The sequence below is a fragment of the Amphiprion ocellaris genome, chromosome 18 (genome assembly GCF_022539595.1).
Source record: "Amphiprion ocellaris isolate individual 3 ecotype Okinawa chromosome 18, ASM2253959v1, whole genome shotgun sequence".
NCBI classification, from domain to species: domain Eukaryota; kingdom Metazoa; phylum Chordata; class Actinopteri; family Pomacentridae; genus Amphiprion; species Amphiprion ocellaris.
The window spans coordinates 18,417,522-18,437,490 of record NC_072783.1 but is presented as its reverse complement, the minus strand read 5'-3'; the positions used below and the strand labels follow the sequence as shown (position 1 = coordinate 18,437,490).

The 19,969-nt window shown below is 39.6% G+C and overlaps 1 protein-coding gene and 1 long non-coding RNA gene across 2 annotated transcripts; one reads left to right on the top strand and one right to left on the bottom strand.

Annotated features, from left to right (window-relative positions):
* The first annotated feature begins 6,409 nt into the window (after positions 1-6,409).
* LOC111571608 (somatostatin receptor type 2-like) lies at positions 6,410-18,444 on the top strand. Its single transcript, XM_023274862.3, has 4 exons — positions 6,410-6,838; positions 10,152-10,893; positions 11,708-12,033; positions 16,219-18,444. The coding sequence occupies exons 2-4, from the start codon at positions 10,509-10,511 to the stop codon at positions 16,648-16,650; spliced, it is 1,143 nt and encodes a 380-aa protein (XP_023130630.1). The 5' UTR covers positions 6,410-6,838; positions 10,152-10,508; the 3' UTR covers positions 16,651-18,444.
* LOC129347431 (uncharacterized) lies at positions 14,195-16,223 on the bottom strand. Its single transcript, XR_008599541.1, has 2 exons — positions 15,117-16,223; positions 14,195-15,036 (listed from the first exon to the last, which is right to left on the bottom strand). It is a non-coding gene; the product is annotated as an uncharacterized LOC129347431 (long non-coding RNA).
* Positions 18,445-19,969: the final 1,525 nt, after the last annotated feature.

Here is a 19,969-nt window from a genome sequence, read left to right as displayed (position 1 = left end):
GTGTGTCTTTTGATGGTGAAGAAAATTATACTCACTGACACCTTGACTTTCTTCGCAATTTCTGTGTAGGAATGCTCTACATTTTTACGTGTTACGATGGTCTGTCTCTCTTCTATTGTTAATTGCCTTTTCCTCACCATTTTTATAGCAACAAACTACTTTCTGCAGTACAAGACTGTTCAAATAATGGTCTCGAGGGTATGGTGCCACAGTGTGTTCCAACGCTATTTTTATGCAGACAAAGGGGGTTGTAAGTAATCAAGAGAAGTTGGGACACCTGTAGGATTTGATAGCACCAACTTTCAAGGCTTAACCAACCTCCACTGCTGGAGAACAGATTTAAATTGTTAACCCATTTCTTGTTTCCTGAAAAAGACTTTTTTTGGATATTTCTGAAATGTACATTATTTTTCAGTTTTGGGTAACCTTACCTTTTTTTATGAACCTATGGCAGTTCACCACTTACCTTTGTACCATTTCAAGCTATTCATTGGACTTGAGCTACTTGAATTTCAATAAAAACTAGAAAAATTGGGACATTTTAAAACTTTTGACCGGTAGTGTAGTAGGACATCAAAGATATTTGGCATTGGACATACTATGTATTGGGACATATTGAATCTTTTTGTGAAGCATGGGTATTGGAATGCAGCCATCCAGAGAGGACAAACAAGGACAACTGAGAGACAAAAAGGAAATGGAGAAAACAGTGGATGCACAAAGATCAGGGAGCAGAAATAATGGCACTATGACAAATCTGTGCAGTCAACAACTAAAAAACAAAATGCTGAAATCATTTAAACATTTATGTAGCCAAAAAATGAATAAATATGTGGAGAGGGCATTTCTGGCATGAATGCACATTGAAAGCAAACCTTTTCCTATTCTAGCCAAGCAGCAGCGAACTTTGACTGTGAGGTGACATTGTCTTTTTTGTGTTACTCTTGCTGTCACAAAAACTCAGGTAGGAAAAAAATAAAATTCAAAGAAATATTCAAAGCTCTTTGACCTTGAGGAACAATATGTTTCTGTTTTTCCAGGCCAGGTGATTCGTAGATGTGGAGCCCCTTTGGCTCTTGCGCTCTGCATTAGTGGCATCGCATGAACTGTGCAAGAATATGTGCTACAGCGCTGCTCTGTCACTGAGAGTCAAGGTGATAAGCAGCAGACAAATTCAGTCACAGGGAATGCTTACTTTGACTCCAGCACACAGCTTTCAAGGTTCTTCACTTTGCAGCAATATAGAATCAGTCACATTTGCGCCAGGAGCCATGAAGCGTATGTGAAGGCGGCTGAAAAGAAGGCAAAAGAATCGCTCCTGACAGGATAACAGGGAAGAGCCGCTGGGTTGCAGAGGGAACGAGAGTCGAACACGGTGTGACACTTTTCTCTCGTTGCTTCTCTCTTTCCAGTAACGCCTTGTCTAAATGGTGAAAACAATGCATCAGTAGCATAACAACAGCAGCTGTAGTCGTACATCGGTGTCTATTCACATGGTTTTGACAGATCTCACAGCACAAAGTATACAATTATGAATGAAAGCATCCAAGAGAATTACAGTTTCCTTTGTTTGCATGGATAATACGGGTAAAATCTCCTGTGTGTATTGTTTATAAGACAGGAGAGTGAGAAACTATCTGATCTCTGCTTTTGATCTTTAGGCCTGATCATGGATGGACTTCAAACTAGGCTTCATGTTTACTGTGTCAGAGTTTAAGGCCAATTAGAGAGTCGTTGACCAATGAGTGTTCCAGGCTGTATGTGTGTTTGTGCACAGAGAAAGTCTGAGACACATTACACTGTGTATCATGTGTCAATAGGCACAATATAGTGTATTTCGAACGTGCTCTGATGAGACTGCAGCCAACAAACAGCACATGATTGAATGAAGCTCCAGCTTTCTCATTCTCTTTAATCATTTTCTTTGAGCGGGATACTCTGTGGGTGGTCGTATTGAGCAGTAGATTAGATTGATTTAAAATACTGACATCACTTTTGAAATGCTCTGCTAATCCCTCATAAAGCAAACAGCTTAATTAGCCTCTGAGGTGTAGTGTAAAGTGGTTTTTAAACGCTGCAAAATGAACTTGCATGGCTCTATTAACACAGCAATCAACACACAAAAACAAAAAAAAACACAATAGGATAAAGACAACTTCTAATGAAATTCTGTTCAACCTACAAGCTAGGCTGAGTTGGAGGAATTAGCTGTAACGCCACAATCAAAGATATTTGTATTATCAGTTTAAAACTTCTCAACTTGAATTTAGATTTAAATCAAATAATGCAGAAATGTGAGTTTAAATTACACACAATATTAAGTTAATGCCATTACAAACATTATGTCCATCACACTTATCAAAATAATATTTGCACTTTTAAAGGTTTGTACATCAGAAAATTTAGATTGTCATTTAATTAATTTTTCTGACAACATGCATTTAAAGTAGTGGGAATAGGTCCCATACACATGCGACCAATGATGGAAATAATAATTTTGTCCTCAATGATGCTTTTTCTCAAAACCAGCCTCTCCAGATATTTATATAGTGACAGTTTCCAGCTCTTCCTTGCCTATCTGACACGGTTTTGTATTTTTGCCGATATTAATGTAAAGAGATTTTTTCTTCAGCTTTTTCCAATGTCTATCACAAACAAAAACAAAAAATGACACAACCTGTTTATCGTTCAAACCAATCGCTGCTCTTTTTGCCGCTGTCACACAATCAATAGTGCTCACCGTAGGAGACATCAAGCTCAAAACCCTGTATTTGCTTCAACTATTTGTAGTATACTAATGATGCAACCACTAGTGTGGAATTGACTCAAAGAAAAGGAAAAAGGAAAATGGTATGACTTGAATTCAATGAAAAGCCAGCAGCTTGGAAGCTTAGCTTTACATAAAGAAACGGATAGCTTGCCTGTGTGAAAAGGTAGCAGAATCTGCCTCCCAGCACTTTGAAAGTTCTGAAGTGAAACATATCATGTCTTTGTTTAATCTCTCCAGTTGGCAGTGTTATGAGGTGTTGCCAAGCAGCAACCTCGACTGCTAAAAATAAAGATGATGCAAATAAAGTACCACAAACTGCAGTTCCACAAATTACCACTTGAGGCAGGCTCTTAAAAATTACTCAATAATAGACCTCCATGTTAAAATGTCCAACTTTACAGCAGAAACAAACAGATTGACAGAGTGTTACAAGAAACAGTTGCAGTCTCTGTAACTAATTTTCCTGTTCATGATCAGCTCTAGACAGGGTAAATTTTCAGACAGCTCACTCATTTTAATTGTATTAATTCCTAAAGTTATGCAGAATATAGAGTGTAACAGCTTTGAGCAACAGGTACACTACCGTTCAAAAGTTTGGGGTCACCCAGGCAATTTCATGTTTTCTATTGAAACTCACTTTTATTCATGTGCTAACATAATTGCACAAGGGTTTCCTAATCATCAATTAGCCTTTCAACACCATTAGCTAACACAATCTACCATTAGAACACAGGAGTGATGGTTGGTGGAAATGGGGCTTTGTACCCCTATGGAGATATTCCATTAAAAACAGCCGTTTCCAGCTAGAATAGTCATTTACCACATTAATAATGTCTAGACTGTATTTGTGATTGGTTTAACATTATCTTCATTGAAAAAAAGTGCTTTTTTTTCAAAATAAGGACCTTTCTAAGTGACCCCAAACTTTTAAACGGTGGTGTATATTGGAGTCTTTTAATCCAACTGAAAAAGCATATATCCTAAAATGTTATATTTCTAAGTGACACCAAACCTTTGATGAGTAGTGTAGTTGCTGTCACAGGACAGTGAATGGCCCAAAGACATTTGCATTGCCTGCTTCTGCTCCACTGAAGCTCCACCTGTTTGCTCATTTTTGAATTTGCTGGTAGTGAAGAAGAATTGGGCACCGCCAAGATGGCTCCACCTGAAACCACCACACCAAGCTTTAAAATTGCCCATCAGAAAACCACTAGGGTGTTATGTGCTTGAGTATTTCATTGCAGTAATTTCCTGAGGTGTCTGATGGTTGCCCAGCAACTATTATATGCCATCACTCTTACTGCTAAATTTGCACAGTAGCCACTTACAGTTTTGTCATGAAAAAAAAAAATCCTACAGCCCAAAAAGCATTTTCCCCACAGGCCATCAATTTTCAGGCAAGCTGCTGACAGCACATGATGATATACAAGAACAGTTGGTTTTTACTTATTCTGTTATAAATTCTTAATTAAGGGCAACTTAATATAATGACATTATGTATTTATAAATTTTACAGCATTTTTGGCTTATGCACAAAGGGAATATCCACTAGTATCGGCTACTTCTTAACACAGCCATGACAGAAGCACACAAACACACTGGCAGACTCAACTTTGTCAAATAGGTTATACAACAGCTGGAGCCTAACCTGCATAGGGATAGTATACACAATAAGACACCTTTAGAGGTGCTGTTAGGTAGATTCCAGGACTCTCAGACTCAGTCTAGCTAGCTGTTTCTGTTTTCATTTTTAAGTCTTTATGTTAAGTTAAATATTTAATTTTGTTACTATTTTTTTCTCCCCGTTGCTCTTTCTATAGTTTCTTTATTTTTTATTACTCTCTTACATATTCCTAGGGTGACACCAACAGCCGAAACCAAATTCCTTGTATGTTGTGTACGTACTTGGCCATTAAAGCTGATTCTGATTCTGAACTTACTAACTGTTGGCTTGAGCTTCATAGATGCAGATGAAGACCAACCTCATCTGTTTTAGACTGTAAATTAAAGAATGGATGTAGCCTCTAGGTACTGAAAAGTCATGGGATCTGGTGACTGTGAAGTCATAATAAACATTGTTTATCCTGTTTATTTTGTTTATACGGTAACATACTACCATACTGCATATAATGTACTTTACTGCTTCTTTTGCACTTATGATTAAATAACGAACTGCATTTTCTTGTCTTAGTACTTGTACTCTGTGAAATGACAATAAAGTGTATCCAAATCTAACCCTGATCTGGAGATGACCATTTCATAATCATCAGACCATTTAGTGACCCCTCATGCCCTATTGATGAGCCTTGTTATCCTGGAAGAGGCCAACCCTCTCAGGATGTTTCATTGACTTAGTGTTGATTTGCAGTGGCCCTTCCCTCTAAGGGGACAACTGGATCCAAAGCATGCCAGCAAATTGTCCCAACAGTATAACAGGGATGACCAGATCAGCTCCCTGTAGGGGTCATGGGTTCAAGTTTTTCCTTTAATTTGTTACCCATCTGTTATCTGCTAAATATTTAGTGTTCATATGCAAAAGCAGTATAAGTCTTCTAATCCTGGCAAGAAAATCTTCAACTATACCTCAATGATATTAGAAGGCTACAGTGTCACTTGTGCTGTTAATGATTTCCAGATCAACTGAAAAGGTGACTGGATTGATTCGGCTCATTGTGACACAGAAAATAATGAACTCACCCAGAAAACTTGCTGACCTCAAACACAGCAAGCACACATGAGAACCAATAACCCCTCTGGCTGCATACTGATTGACACTGATGGAGCTCTTTGTTCTGAGTAACCAAACACAAGATTCCCTCGGAACACCTCTTTCTATCAACTTTCGTTTTTTAATCGTGCTTCCCAACTATAACTATCCCCAGTCTCTACTATTATTTTGGTCACAAATAGGCTATTAATCTTTCATAGAACAACAGCTGGTATAAGAATAGCTGCACTTTTTTGTTGCTATGTTGAGAGAAGTGGTAGGACATTTTCTCATGGAGCTCTCCACTGAGAGGGGTCATGGAAGATACCCTTCATCTGCACTTGCTTGAGAACTCCTCCTTTATATAACGACAGAAGACAGAAAACTGGCTGCTGGATTGGCTTCATCCTTCAGATCCGGATGTCATCACTGACGGTTTTCTGCATGTATGAGGCCTTGGTAACACTTGAAGTAATTTCAGTGGAAGCTGATGAATTTGAATAGACAATCTAATTGTGGTATCATTTTCTGAAGCATCTTGGGGTTAATTTCCCTTCTTGTTGGTGTGCTTTGCAAGAATCCACGAAAGAATTATTTCTGATGCATCTGGAGGACAAAGGAGAACAAACATTTTGGCACTGCAGCTGTCAGAGTTCAGGTATGCGCTTCATATATAGATATTCCACAGGTAATTTGGTCTATCTTGATGGATTCAAACTCATCTGGTGTAGTTTGCATCTAGAATGTTGCAGAATTAAAGTCTGTAATGAAAAGGTACCAGAAAAAAGTGCCAACTCATTATGCGTGTCTGGAAATCAGCGCATCTCCGCACAAAGACGCACAAGAAGAGACGCGCTCAGCGTTTCTAATCTGACGCTCTGGCCATCTCTCTCTCTCTCCCTCTCTGTCTCTCTCTCTCTCTTTCGGTGCAGTCGTGCGTCCTGTCGCTTCGTCTGACTCGTCGCGGAGCATCGGGTGCCAAGGCTGTACTCGTTGGACGCAGCGCACTCTGAGCGCACGCCGGTTTTCCTTTTCTTCTTCTTCTCCTTTTTAAGAAAAAAAAATCCCGGGTTTAAGCAGGGGTCTGCCAAAGTTTTCTTTACCAAACGGGGAATATTTCTTGGAGATCAAAATGACCTGAGAGGTGTAGTGCAATCAGCAGCTCTGGTTAAAGGCGGCAAGGGGGCGGCTGAGCGCCAGCGCCGTGCGTAACACCGTCGGAGCAGGTGGATGGAGAGGCTGGCAGGATGCAGCTTTCCAGCAGGTCAGAGCCGCTTTGGACCAGGTGGATTCCGTATTCTCCGCTGAGAGACGACTTGTCATTATGGACGTGATATGAGGAGGAAGTTTTCTGTTTAAGAGTAAGTGATGGAAAAGACTAAATATGATGTTGTGCTGATTTTTATTGGTGTTCCTCATCCGTAGGCATTTCTGTGTGGACTTTGGTTCGCTTGTGCGCACGGTAATGTGATCCTTACATGGTCAGATCTATTTTATTCTGTAAAAGTTCCATTTTTAAAAAAAAAAAAAATCAAACCTATAATGAAGTACGCGCACTGGCGAAATCATGTCGCAGCGGCTTGCTTAGTTTTTGGTACCAGATTACATATGAAAACTGCTATTTAAATGCCAAACGTGGTTTGCGCGTGATTCAAAGTCTCTGCATTTTTGGTTAACGTAGAGCCCAATTTTGCACAGAAAAGTAACTGAAACAGGTGCAACTCCAATACACAAACAGGATAAACTGATGAGAGCAAACACAGAGCTTTTGTATAGTGGGATAAATTAAATGGTTTGTGTTGAGAGGTCAAAGGTTTGGTGCGCACAGAAGCCATGTTATGTCAAAGTGTCCTTGAGTAGAAAGCAACCTGATCATTATTGGAGGAGTGTTTTCACTTCGGTGTGATTGAAAGTCTCCCGTTGAGCTGGACAAAGCGCACACACCTGCAGGTTAACTGTGAGGCTGGATCAAGCCGAGCTGCTGCTGCTCCACTCAAATCACTTCATCTATTCACATGCTGAGCTGAGGAGCAGCTCCTGACAGCAATCCTGCAATTTGATTTTCCATTTGCAAGAGCTGTAATAGTACTATATCTCCTCTTACACCCAGGAACACAATTACACTGCTTTATAATCAAACCACAAAGAAGACTGACACTGCACACTAATTACCTGAGTTTACTCCTGCAGGCCAATAATACTGAATATCCTTTCTCTCTCTGACTCACTCTCACCCTTACAGGCAACTATGCCTAATAATAGGGCTCCACCAGTATTGGATTTGCAAATTCTAATTCCCATTATTTTTGTGCATGCAAGATTTTTTTTTCACTCATAGGTATAATTTTTTGCATTTTGGGGAAATCAACATTCATTAACTTCTTAGCCAAAGTATTCAGTGTATTAGGATTCAAGAATGACCTCCCTTTACAGCGGTTCTTATTGTTAGTGGAGGGGTCATCATTTCTGTCTTTGCTGTTACCAACAGCAACCACAGGTGTTGCCACATCAACCCATGTTTAAAGGATACAGTTTCACCATATTTATGCCTAACACTTTTTTTTTCCATTTGTGATGATGCATTGTGCCTTAAACTTACCCTCAGTTTGGCCTCTTGAATTCTGCAATGAATCTTTAACTAGTGAATTTTAAGTTATTTAGCAGATTACGAAAGCAGACTGATGCAAGCTCTGCTGCAGATGTTTTCTTCCATGCAGTTGTCGGATCCTAATTCTGCCTCCTATGAAAATCAAGTGTTCTACCTTGTTAACATGTGCACATGGTGTTTTTTTTAATATATATGTTAGAAACCGCATCATGCATGTAATACACAGTCTATGCAATGGCTGAGCATTTCTGCTTTGAAAACTGCAGCATACAAATGACAAAAACACGTGTTCAGACTTCCTGGGTTTGCATACGTAACAAATCCAAGAAACTAATTCTGTCAGCTTGCAGGGTTAGATGATCTATAACATTATTTGAACAGATTTCAGGCTCGAGCACGTATGGCTAAATTACTCTAGTATTACAACTTGTGTAGCGTAGAGTTGTTTTACAGTGTTGTGGCAGAATTGTAAGTGAGCTGGTGTGCTCGAGTTGCAGCAGGTAGCAGGATAGAGGGTGTAAACTTTACAAATCTGCACATTTTAAAGAAAGCAACAAAGTCAAGTTAGGAAATGATTATTTTCCTGGAAAAGAATAAATAAATGTGTAACTCTGATACACAGAGATGAGTGTTTATGGGTTTCATCAATGACAAAATGACAAAAAAAACAATTTTTATAACCAGACTTGTTGCTCTAGCCTTGACTCCCTTTGGTTATTTTCACTGCAGAGAAATAAAACACATTGTGTGATGACTTCCCTTCCAGCTCTGGCAATTGCTCATTTGTCTTTTGTTGTTGTGTTTACCTTTTACAAAATAAAATAGAAAGTATTCCATATGACTGCAAAAAAAAAATCTAAACATATAATCTAGAGGCACAAGTATTATGTTCCTTATCGCTTAAATACTTGTGGTTAATCTTTTATGACCATAATTGTCATTACCTCCAAAGGCAGTCTAAATGTCTACGTGCTAATCTCGCGTAATTCAGGTAAATTACAAGGGCAGGAGTTGGACTGTTGTCCCCACTGAGCCAGACGCTGTCACTGCAGGGCGAGAGTGAGTGATCCTGCTCCAGTATCAGAGCTGTTTGTCCCCCAAGATCAATTGAATAAACATTTGTCTTCAGTAGCGCGGTGCCCTCATGGTTCTTTTGCTCAGGCGTACCTTTTTACATGTATGCATAGGTGGGGAAGGCATACACACATGCAGCCAACATGGACTAACTACTGGGCTCAGTGTTGCATTAGAGGATTTACAGTCTGACTTAGACAGCAAGGAAAAGACAGAAGAGTAGATAAGACTCAATAGATATCAGCATATACATGTACAACAGTGGAAAACATATTAATATGACTGTAATGCAGAAGTCATGATAAGCTTTGGTGTCACCTACACCTATGTTTGCCTGATTTATGTGCAAATGTGTGTGTTTATCTGTGATTTTACATGTTGTGGTGGCTGTTATTACAGCAACTAACCCCCAAATCCCCCTTTTTTCTATTAAACTGCACATCATAAAATCTGGACTTGCCCACATCCTCCACATCTCGATCTGCCAGATTCTTGCTGTGAGAGGAATAAGCTGTATTGGGGATCATTAGAGGGAATAAGAACTGAACATGGGAAAGTATAATTTGGAGTATTCTTAAGAGAGAATATTTTAGATGTAACTCTGATTGTGTCTGGGTGTGAAAGCGCTTGTTGTATCTTCTTGTGTAGCGATGATGTGAAGATGGGGAAGAAATTCTCCACCGACACCGTCTTGTTTATATATAAAAGGTTTATTAAAACAAAGACAGCATCACAGACACCATGGCATGCCTGTGAGAGGATTTAAGACCCACTTAGGAATTGATAAACTTCTGACCTAAGGTGTTTTCACCTTTGTTCTGAGGCTTTTAACATCCCCATCCCCTAACTTAGAAGGTTCACCTGGAACAACAGATACCAAACGCTTATGTTAGGTAACCTTACAACTGTTGCCATGGATCTTGAAGTCAAATGACATATTCTCTGTTCTCCAGCTAACCTTACTATGTTTTCACTCTGCTCTCTCCCCATAGATCCATCTTGTTCTTTTGCTGTCGCTGTCCTGCTGGGATGTGATAACTGTGGGTCATTATACATGAAAATCCCCTGTCATCCCAATCCCCAAAGTCCCAGACCCTTAAATCACAAATCCTCCAATTCCCAGTACCCCCGGCTCTTTTATCTAAGAACGAACTCCCTGAAGTCCCTTTAACCATATCTCTACAGCCTTGGGTAGTAAAATAAATGCTTTGAAGCATGTGATTCAGATCCATTAAAATTACCATCACTATACTCCTTGACTCCTCCTGTGATCACACCTTCATCCCTCACCTTTTAACCAGCATTAGACACTTAGAACCCTGTGATAGTTGAAAATCCTCTCAGCCATCATGGCCTTGGATCCGTGGCCCTTCCTCTCAGCTTCCCCCAACATCTCCATCCCCGAGCCCCTCCTGTATGACAGCTACATCCAAGGGAATGAGTCCGAATACCAGAACATCACCGAGACCAGGGAGCCTCATCAAGACAAGACCAGTTCAGTGGTCATCACCTTCATCTACTTCATGGTGTGTGCCGTGGGATTGTGCGGCAACACCCTGGTCATCTATGTGATCCTCCGATACGCCAAAATGAAGACGGTGACCAACATCTACATCCTGAACCTGGCAGTGGCAGATGTTCTGTGCATGATGAGCTTGCCGTTCATCGCCCTGCAGCTGGCGCTGGTCCACTGGCCCTTTGGAGAGGCTCTGTGCAGGGTGATCATGACTGTAGGTGGGTGTAAAGCAGAAGGCTAATGGTTCACTGCAGAGAGTAGAAACAGTTCCACTGTCCAAAGAGGAGCTTTAGGTTCCTCAAGAGCGAAATCATCCTGGAATTATTATCTACTCTGGTTGCAACAGAAAAAAGTAAAGTTAGTTCAGCTGCAACTGAAAAAGTGCTTGTGGACATGTACACTGCCATTCAAAAGTTTGAGGTCACTTAGAAATGTACTTATTTTTGTTTTTTTTCAGTGAAGATAACATTTAATGAATCAGAAATACAGTCTAGACATTGTTCATGTGATAAATGACTATTCTACCTGGAAACAGCTGATTTTTAATGGAATATCTGCACAGAGGTACAGAGGAACATTTCCAGCAACCATCACTCCTGTGTTCTAATGCTACATTGTGTTAGCTAATGGTGTTGAAAGGCTAATTGATGATTAGAAAACCCCTGTGCAATTATGTTAGCACATGAGTAAAAGTATGAGTTTTAATAGACAGCTGACCAATCAGATCAGACTGGACTTTTCAGAAGAGACAGGAGATAAAATGATAATGTTTGGATAATATGAGAAAGTAAATGTGTTTTTACAACATTAAAGCATGTAAACCTATTCTAGGCGACTCTAAAAATAAACTGATAAACCTATAAATTTGCATAATAGGGGTTCTTTAAAAATTTTAAGTTTCACTCTAATCACCGCTCATTAGATTTTTTTAAAAAATCAAACCTTAGATATTAAATATGCAACATGTAACCTCACCTCACCTTCTTCCTCTCTCCAATCCTCTGCTCCCTCTCTTTCTCCACTTAATCCCAGACTCTCTTAACCAGTTCACCAGCATCTTCTGCCTGATGGTCATGAGCATCGATCGATACCTGGCTGTGGTCCACCCTATTAAGTCCACAAAATGGCGGAAGCCGAGGGTAGCCAAACTAATCAACTTCACAGTATGGGGTGTGTCGCTGTTAGTCATCCTACCAACGATGATCTTCAGTGGGCTGGACAAAGTGCCAGTATGTGGCATCGTGTGGCCAGAGCCCCAGGATGTCTATTACACAGCCTTCATATTCTACACCTTCTTCATTGGATTCTTCCTCCCGCTGGCAGTAATATGTCTGTGCTACCTGCTCATTATAGTCAAGGTGAGAGTCTGCCATTGCATGTGTTGCTTTTGCATTTCCTGTTCCATGTGCTTAATTCCAAGCCATGTCAGTATTGTCTATGGCTAATACAGAAATATCACCAAGATTTTTAAAGTACTTTGGTCACTTGATGGAATCAGATGAGCAACTGAGTTTAATCAGTTTAAAATCCCAATGTGACATTAGTTAGTTGTAGGGATGTTCTAGATCAAAGCAAATTTTAACCGATCGGTGTCAGTACAAACTAGTTCTCTGTTTGTGTCTGCTGTCACACAGATGTTGTAAATGTGAATAGTCTTCTTTATAAATGCAGCAATACTAATCAATAACTGAATAATTTCAGATACAAAATGAACACAACGCACATTTGTCCTGTGCTGATATTGCGGTTTTTAGTCTCGGAAAGATTACCCAGGCCACAGTCAGCTGTTACTTGTGCCACTGAGACATTTGTATATTATTCTGAATGATTTTGGCTTGATTTACTACATGAGGTTATAAGGGTCACAAAAGACTAAATCATGGTGCCCCTTTAATAGTCAAACCACAATGCCCTCTACTACCCTACATGGAACTGCCTGCCTCCTCTGACTGACGCTGTGCTCAATAGTAAGAGCATCCACCTTGTGGCACAACTAGGTACTACAACTAATTAACAATACTTGAAGTAGGAATATTTTATCTGGTGATGACAGATACAAAATAATTAATGACTCAGATCAGATTGGAGGCAAACAAAACAAAACAAAAACACTTCACTGGGATATGCCCAGTCTGTACTGTTAGTATTTGCCATTGTCTCATAAAAGAAGCTGTGGATGGTGAATATTTTTTACATTTCAAGAGTTCTTGACTTGCAAATATACGGTATGCTATATATAAAAGAGAACATCACTCTACAGAATAATACTAACCTTTATAAAAGGACGCAAGTTTTCTCGTGTCTGTGAAACTCTTTACAGTTCTTTGTTTTCTTTGTACTATCAAGATAAATCAAATGAAAAATGAGTTTGAAAGTTTCCATCCATCCATTTACTGTACCTGCTTCATCCTGTAGAAGGTTGCAGAGGGACTGACACTGAGCAATATGTGGGGCTAACATAGACAAATAACCATTCACACTCTCCCTCACACCTACAGCCAATTTAAAGTCCCCACTGAACCTAACATACATGACTTTCGATGGCGTGAGGAACCCAGAGCACAGGAACCCATGCAGGCACAAGGAGAAAATACAAACTCCGCACAGAAACACCAGATTAGAATCCAGAACCTTCTTGTTGTGAGGCAACTGTGCTAACCATTGCACCTCCGTGGCCTATCATTTTTTCAAAAACTTACAATTAATTATTTACAAAGGACTAATTGTCTCTCGGCTTAATTTGTTGACTGTTTACCTCTGGTTTTATATTTGATGATTTGATTTTTGTTTAAAAGAAAAAAAAAGAAAATTTCATTATTCTCCTTTTCCATTTCTGCGTTTGGCACTTGTGATTGGATTATACCATTAGCATCGGGGGAAATAGCCTACAGCTAGCCATGGATGCAGTACATCACACCTACATTATGTATTATATAGCACATCTGGTCAAGCAATAATTCATGGTACACACTAGTCTGGGAGGGTTTGGACACACATGAGAGACATACATGTGTGGAGGCACTGGCCAGTGTATTATTGTCAATCTTGTTTTTATATATATATATATATATATATATATATATATATATATATATATATATATATATATATATATATATATATATATATATACACATTAAACATAGAATAACAGGCTTCAAGTAACTTTTTAATGTGCCTCTGCCCCCAAATCCCAACTGACCCAGAGGATGTGTGTGTAGTGTCTATGTATGCACTGGTCCTTAATTATAGCCTGGAAGTTAATAAATAAATGAATGAATAAGTAAAATCATGAATGGCTAAAAGCATATGAAAGTAAAGACAGTCTTATAATAGCCCGTTAGGCTACCATTTTATTAATGCTTTACAAATAGTTTATATATAATGTAGTCAATAAATTATTGCATGGTTACAAGTATGATATAAAACGCAATGTGGTTGTGCGATGAGGTCTGGGAGGCGGTAGATTCCATTGTGCTCCAATGGTACCATTCAATCATAGCACAAAAACAGAAAATGAGAGCATTGATAATGTTTTATTTTTGTACAAAATACCCCAACAATCAGGCAGATTTAAATGAACAAACAGCATGATTTACTCTGATACAGGTGTAGCCTTTGTTAAGGTTTCACTCAGTAGCTCAGGCGCAGGAAATGAGAGAGAAAGGCAAGCAAAATGCAGCAACAAGAGTTTATTCACTATACAATAGTGCACAGAAACTACAAATCCCTTCAGTACACAAAAAAAAAACCCCGAAGAGTAAACGGAACTACTTAAGGAACAAAAACCAAAGACCTACTGCACCTCTAATGGCAGGAGGACTAAATGAAAACTTCAACTGACTGAAGCTGACCCATGGCAGGTATAACCTGGGCAGGAGAACTCAGATACTCTTAACTAAAATTGTCAATATTAGAATCTGCAAGAGCTAAGGACATACTCAAACAAGAGAGCTAAAAAGGCTCATGGCGTACTTCATACGAATCAGAATAAACTGCAAACTAAGGAACTTGTCTATAAGCAAAGTGACAACAAGGACTATGACTAACTTGACCAGAAATTCTTAAGTAAACACTATATACAAGCAAATCTGATCTCAAATGCAAAACCTATAATTGGAATAACTAAGGAAAGCTAAGAGCTCCAAAAACGTAAGGCAAACCACTAGAACTAAAAACTAATTGTCTGACCGATCAGCTCGGACTGGTGCACAGCCAGCAACTAGGAAGAATGGGGGCTGAGGCTCCAAAGGTGGAAGCGGTGGCTTGGAGGTGGGTCAGTAGATAACCGGCTGGCTGGTGAGCAGGTGAATCCAGAAATCCCAGAGGCAGGTGATCACACGAGGAAAAGGCAGTCCAGGCTGAGAGGGGACAAGAGAAAACCACAATTACTAGAGTTCACAAGAATAAGGAAAGGTAGAATGACTCAGTCAGCACTAACTAGTAGCATCAACGATCCAGCAAAGAATGAAGAGCAGAGTCTGGTTATATGGTGGAGAAGTTGAAGCTGATTGGCTCTGCAGTGTCTGCTCCCAATTCAGCTGATTACTGATGAGGATTTCCTACACCTGCCGCCGCCGTCTCAGTGCCACACATTCCTAAAAAGGAAACACAACAAAGGGAGGGAGGAGCACTACCCAGAACCTGCAGAGGCAGGCCTGACAGCCTTCAATTAAAGTCAATACAAGCCATGTAAAATAAATGAATACTGTGAAAGAATTCTTCTTCAGCAGCAGCTCTGCTGGTTGCTGGAGGTAATATGCAAAGTTATTTACCTTGCTTAGTTATTTACTTATTCACTTTCTTGCAAGGAGTTACATGAGAATACCACCTTCCTGTCTGCCCTCTAAAAATAAAGCTTCAGCCAGAGCCTGTTGACTCAGATTAGTAGAAAGAACAGCTCATTAAAGCTCACTAATTACCATATTATACCTTGTTTGTTAAAGCTTACTAATGAAATAGTTAAAGTATTGCTAACTGCATGTTATTGTATGTGGTGTTTTCATGAAAACCCACATCACTGCCCTTAGTCTTGAATATAGCTTCATATTTAACATACTACCATTCAAAAGTTTGGGGTCACCCAGACAATTTCATGTTTTCCATGAAAACTCGCACTTTTATTCACATGCTAACATAATTTCACAAGGGTTTCCTAATCATCAATTAGCCTTCCAACACCATTAGCTAACACAATGTACCATTACAACACAGAAGCGATGGTTGCTAAAAATGTTCCTCTGTACCCCTTTGTAGGTATTCCATTAAAAATTAGCCGTTTCCAGCTAGAATAGTCATTTACCACATTAATAATGTCTAGACTGTATTTGTGATTGATTTAACGTTATATTCATTGAAAAAATGCTTTTTTTTTTTTTTTTTTTAAATAAGGACCGTTCTAAGTGACCCCAAACTTTTGAACGGTGGTGTATATTGGAGTCTTTTAATGCAACTGAAAAAGCATATATCCTAAAATGTCAGCTTAGTTTCTTGATGATTCTGTGTTGTGGTTTCAAGCCATTGACAGTGATTCCCTTCACCAGGTGAAATCTTCTGGCATGCGTGTGGGTTCCACAAAGCGCAAGCGTTCAGAGCGTAAGGTGACGAGGATGGTGTCCATCGTGGTGGCCGTGTTCGTCCTCTGCTGGCTGCCTTTCTACATCTTCAATGTCACCTCCGTCACCAGCTCCATCAACCCCACCTCCGCAGTGAAGAGCACGTTTGACTTCGTGGTGGTGCTTGGCTACGCCAACAGCTGCGCCAACCCCATCCTGTATGCCTTCCTGTCGGACAACTTCAAGAAGAGCTTTCAGAACGTTCTCTGCCTGAAAAAGGTGGCGGGCCTGGACGAGATCGAGCGCAGCGACAGCAGGGCGGACAGGAGCAGGATGGTGAATGAAGCCGTGATCATCAACGCCAACCTAGAGACTCACAATGCTGCCCTGCTGAATGGCGAGCTGCAGACCAGCATCTGAAGACGAAGCAGCTGTGGTTTGGCCCTGGGAGGCTTGAGAGCAGTCTGAAGGGCTGCCAGTGCACTGCTAGTGACCCCGGCTCAAAGATGCGGGGGCAGGAGTGTGATGTAATAGCTGCTCATGGACATGAGCAAAGTCTAAATGAAAAATAAACAATTTCTTAAGGGAGTGAGGGAAAGTACACTGACTCCAGCTCGAAACTCCTGATAACTGGGTTAATGAGGCAACTTGAGCTGTTTAACCCTGAGGCGGAGCAAACATGTATTTTGACTGAAGTTATTTTCAATCACATACTGGCAAGTGGTGTTGAAATTAAATGTTATTAAAAGTGCTGTTTGTGCTAGCCAGCTTGTGGCTTCTATCGAGTCATCTTAAGTGATCCTGACTAAACCAAAATCGAAACAAGATGCAGGATCTGAGAGAGGGCCACTGTGGATCCAGTAAAGAACTTCACCACTGGTAGATGGAGGTCTGGGGGATTGAGCACCATCCATTTTCTACTTGATGGATTTTTTTTTCCTGAAAGATAAAAGGGTTCGGCATTGATTTTTCTGAATATGGAAATACTGCTGAAGAAGTAGACCCAACATTTCACTGGAAAAAGGCACAGCACAGTGTTTCTCTCGAGACGTTCAGAGATAAAAATCTGAAACTACAACCCAAAGATGAATAATTTCACAGTCATATTTTATTCATGCCAGATGATTAGTCTTGTCTTACATGATCAGGCCAACAAAAAGGCAAAGCCCTTCTATTTACCAAGAAAGAGAGGATGCGCTCTTCCCTTTCTGGTTGGCCTTTTCACTAGAGAAGCTGCATTGATCTGTGAACTCTTGAATTTAACATTTTGGATTATTGATTAGAATGAAGGATGGCAAATCATCTCTGCAGAAGCTCTAACCTTGCTCCTTCACAGCAGAGTGACTTTGTATATAGGAAACCTTTTCTGTCAGAGTCTTGGGGAGACATGGATGAGTCAAATCAAAATGAATTTTAAAGGCAAACTCTGTTGTAACAGTCTGTATTGTTGAGATATACATTGAGTTTGTGAAAATCACCATAGTACTTTATAATGTGTCCTGATCTATACAATAGTTGCCCTTGGTGCTGTTGTAAAGAGCCCACATCTACTTGTAAATTGCTGTTGAAATGAGACCCTCAGATTCACGTTTGATTCAGTCAGTGCTGTGCTCGCAAAGAGGCCTAACAATCAGAAGAAAACGTGTCATGCAGTCAAACTCGGAGGGAGATGTAGAGAGTAGGATATCAAAAGAACTCAATCTTGTATTGTATCCACTGAGAATACAAGAGACAGGAAGAGAGCTACTAGGTGTTTGTGTGTGGGTGAGTGAGAAGGAGAGAGACAACTTGAAACATCTCTATATAATCATTTCAGAATCCTTTTCAATTCCAGCCAAAGAAGACCATTTTGGAAGTTTGTCGCTCTCGGCAGTGATGGCTTAGAATGGCTTGAAAATGTACATAGAGATAGATCAAACACACAGTTTATGTGCCGTATTTTCCTTTCCGTATTTTGCTTAAAGGTGTGTTTTAGCGATTTTCTTTTGCACTTTCATTAAGTTGCATTGGTATGTTTTCAAAGGAATTGTCAGATTGAAAGCTGCAGGAGCAAAGATACACAGTCTCCAAAAACAATCCATTTCCCAACATGCAACTGGATAGCATCTTTAATCAAACCCTTCCTGTTTGGTTAATGTCCTTGTCTTTCTAATTCTGCAACATTTGTAACATATACTATATATATACTGTGTATTAAAGTGTTGGCAACATCCACTCACCTTGTCACAGTTTAGTCAGAAACAAGTCATAAGCAGTGTTCACAGTCAACTACACTACATGTTGCTTGCTGCCATGACTATAACATCTTCTAATAGTTCAATATTAAGGTTGCAAAAGTAACACAAAGAGCCTTTTGTTAACGTGACTTTGACTTAGTGCATGTTGGGCAGTAGATGAATCATGACAACAACAGACAGGCAGCTCTTGTTAGTGTGTACACAAGTCCACCATATCACAACACTCTTGCTGTGGCTCCTAGCAATGCGGCTGAAGAAGTGACAATGCTGCTCTGTCAGTTCACCATAGACATACTGCTATACAGACATTCCATGGACCCTTGGAATTCATCATAATAACCTTGAGGATCCCTTAACATTCCATCTATTAACACTATAAGGTTATGTTTTTACATTTTCCAGTGCTTTAGTTTATAACCCGATACCTGCCAACCTACATCTTCTTCAGATACATGCATTCCAAAAGTGTTTATCCCCATTTGGTATTTGGTTTTTAAATGATTTTTAAATGATATTTTGAATGTTTCTGGACATGCAAACACACGATTCTCCCAAGTGATGTAACTGTTCATGTTATGGGCAGCATCTGTGAAATCATGACAGGTCTACATGCAGTGACGGCGCTTACATTGACTTGAGCATCCCAGTTATGATTGGGGTTTTTTGAAGTATCCTGTTTTTGGTATTACGCATTTAAACATCATAGCTTGATTTTCTTAATTAGATTTTGAGAAATTCATTTAAAAGAAACCAAAATACTGTTAGACGTATGCATCTTATCCAAATTTCTGACAGGCAAGTGATAAGCGCAAAATAAGCAAAATTGCCCCAAACTGACCAGTTTTCTTCAACACTATGCCCCCTCTTATTGGTAACAGAAGTGGTACTACTGTTTCCTTTGGTCTCTTGTAAACTTCAACTGTGTCTCACAGTTGGTTAAAGGATGCCCTACTCATATGTAAATTTTATTTCTACTTCGGGTCACTGAACTTTATCAAGGCAGTCCTATACGCTCTAAAAAGTAATTCAAGGAAATTATTCCCACTACTTAAATAAATGCAAACCATGCAAACAGTGTATTGATTTAGATAAACTATTTAAGTTGCAAACGTTGTTTTAATGGGATAGGCAATGGGATAGCAATGTTGATAATTGCCTCAACATACTATTGTGTATGATCTGATCTGAAAATTCCTGCATTTGTTGATTAAAAATTAAATTCAAGTTGAGGCAAGTTGGGGTAACTTGAGGAAATTGGCTTGATAACTTTATTTTTCCTGATTCCAGGGTTTCAAGTCCCCTCCCTTTTCTCAACATGACTGGACAATGTCAGACAGTTAAAACAAAAGGATAATTCCTCTAACTCATTGTAATTTGTTGAAGGAACCAAATTTAATTATGTATCATAATGCAAACTGTTAATTTTTTGTTGAGCCCAAGCATTATTTTTTAGAGTGTACCGGTGATCTTCATCTGTCGTTCCCTTGTCCTGCACAGTAGTG

Excerpts from the sequence above, each read along its gene's own strand:
- LOC111571608 (XM_023274862.3), top strand. The coding sequence starts at position 10,509 with ATGGCCTTGGATCCGTGGCCCTTCCTCTCAGCTTCCCCCAACATCTCC. Across the intron at positions 10,894-11,707 it reads CAGGGTGATCATGACTGTAG|ACTCTCTTAACCAGTTCACC; the intron begins GTGGGTGTAAAG and ends ACTTAATCCCAG. Across the intron at positions 12,034-16,218 it reads ACCTGCTCATTATAGTCAAG|GTGAAATCTTCTGGCATGCG; the intron begins GTGAGAGTCTGC and ends TCCCTTCACCAG.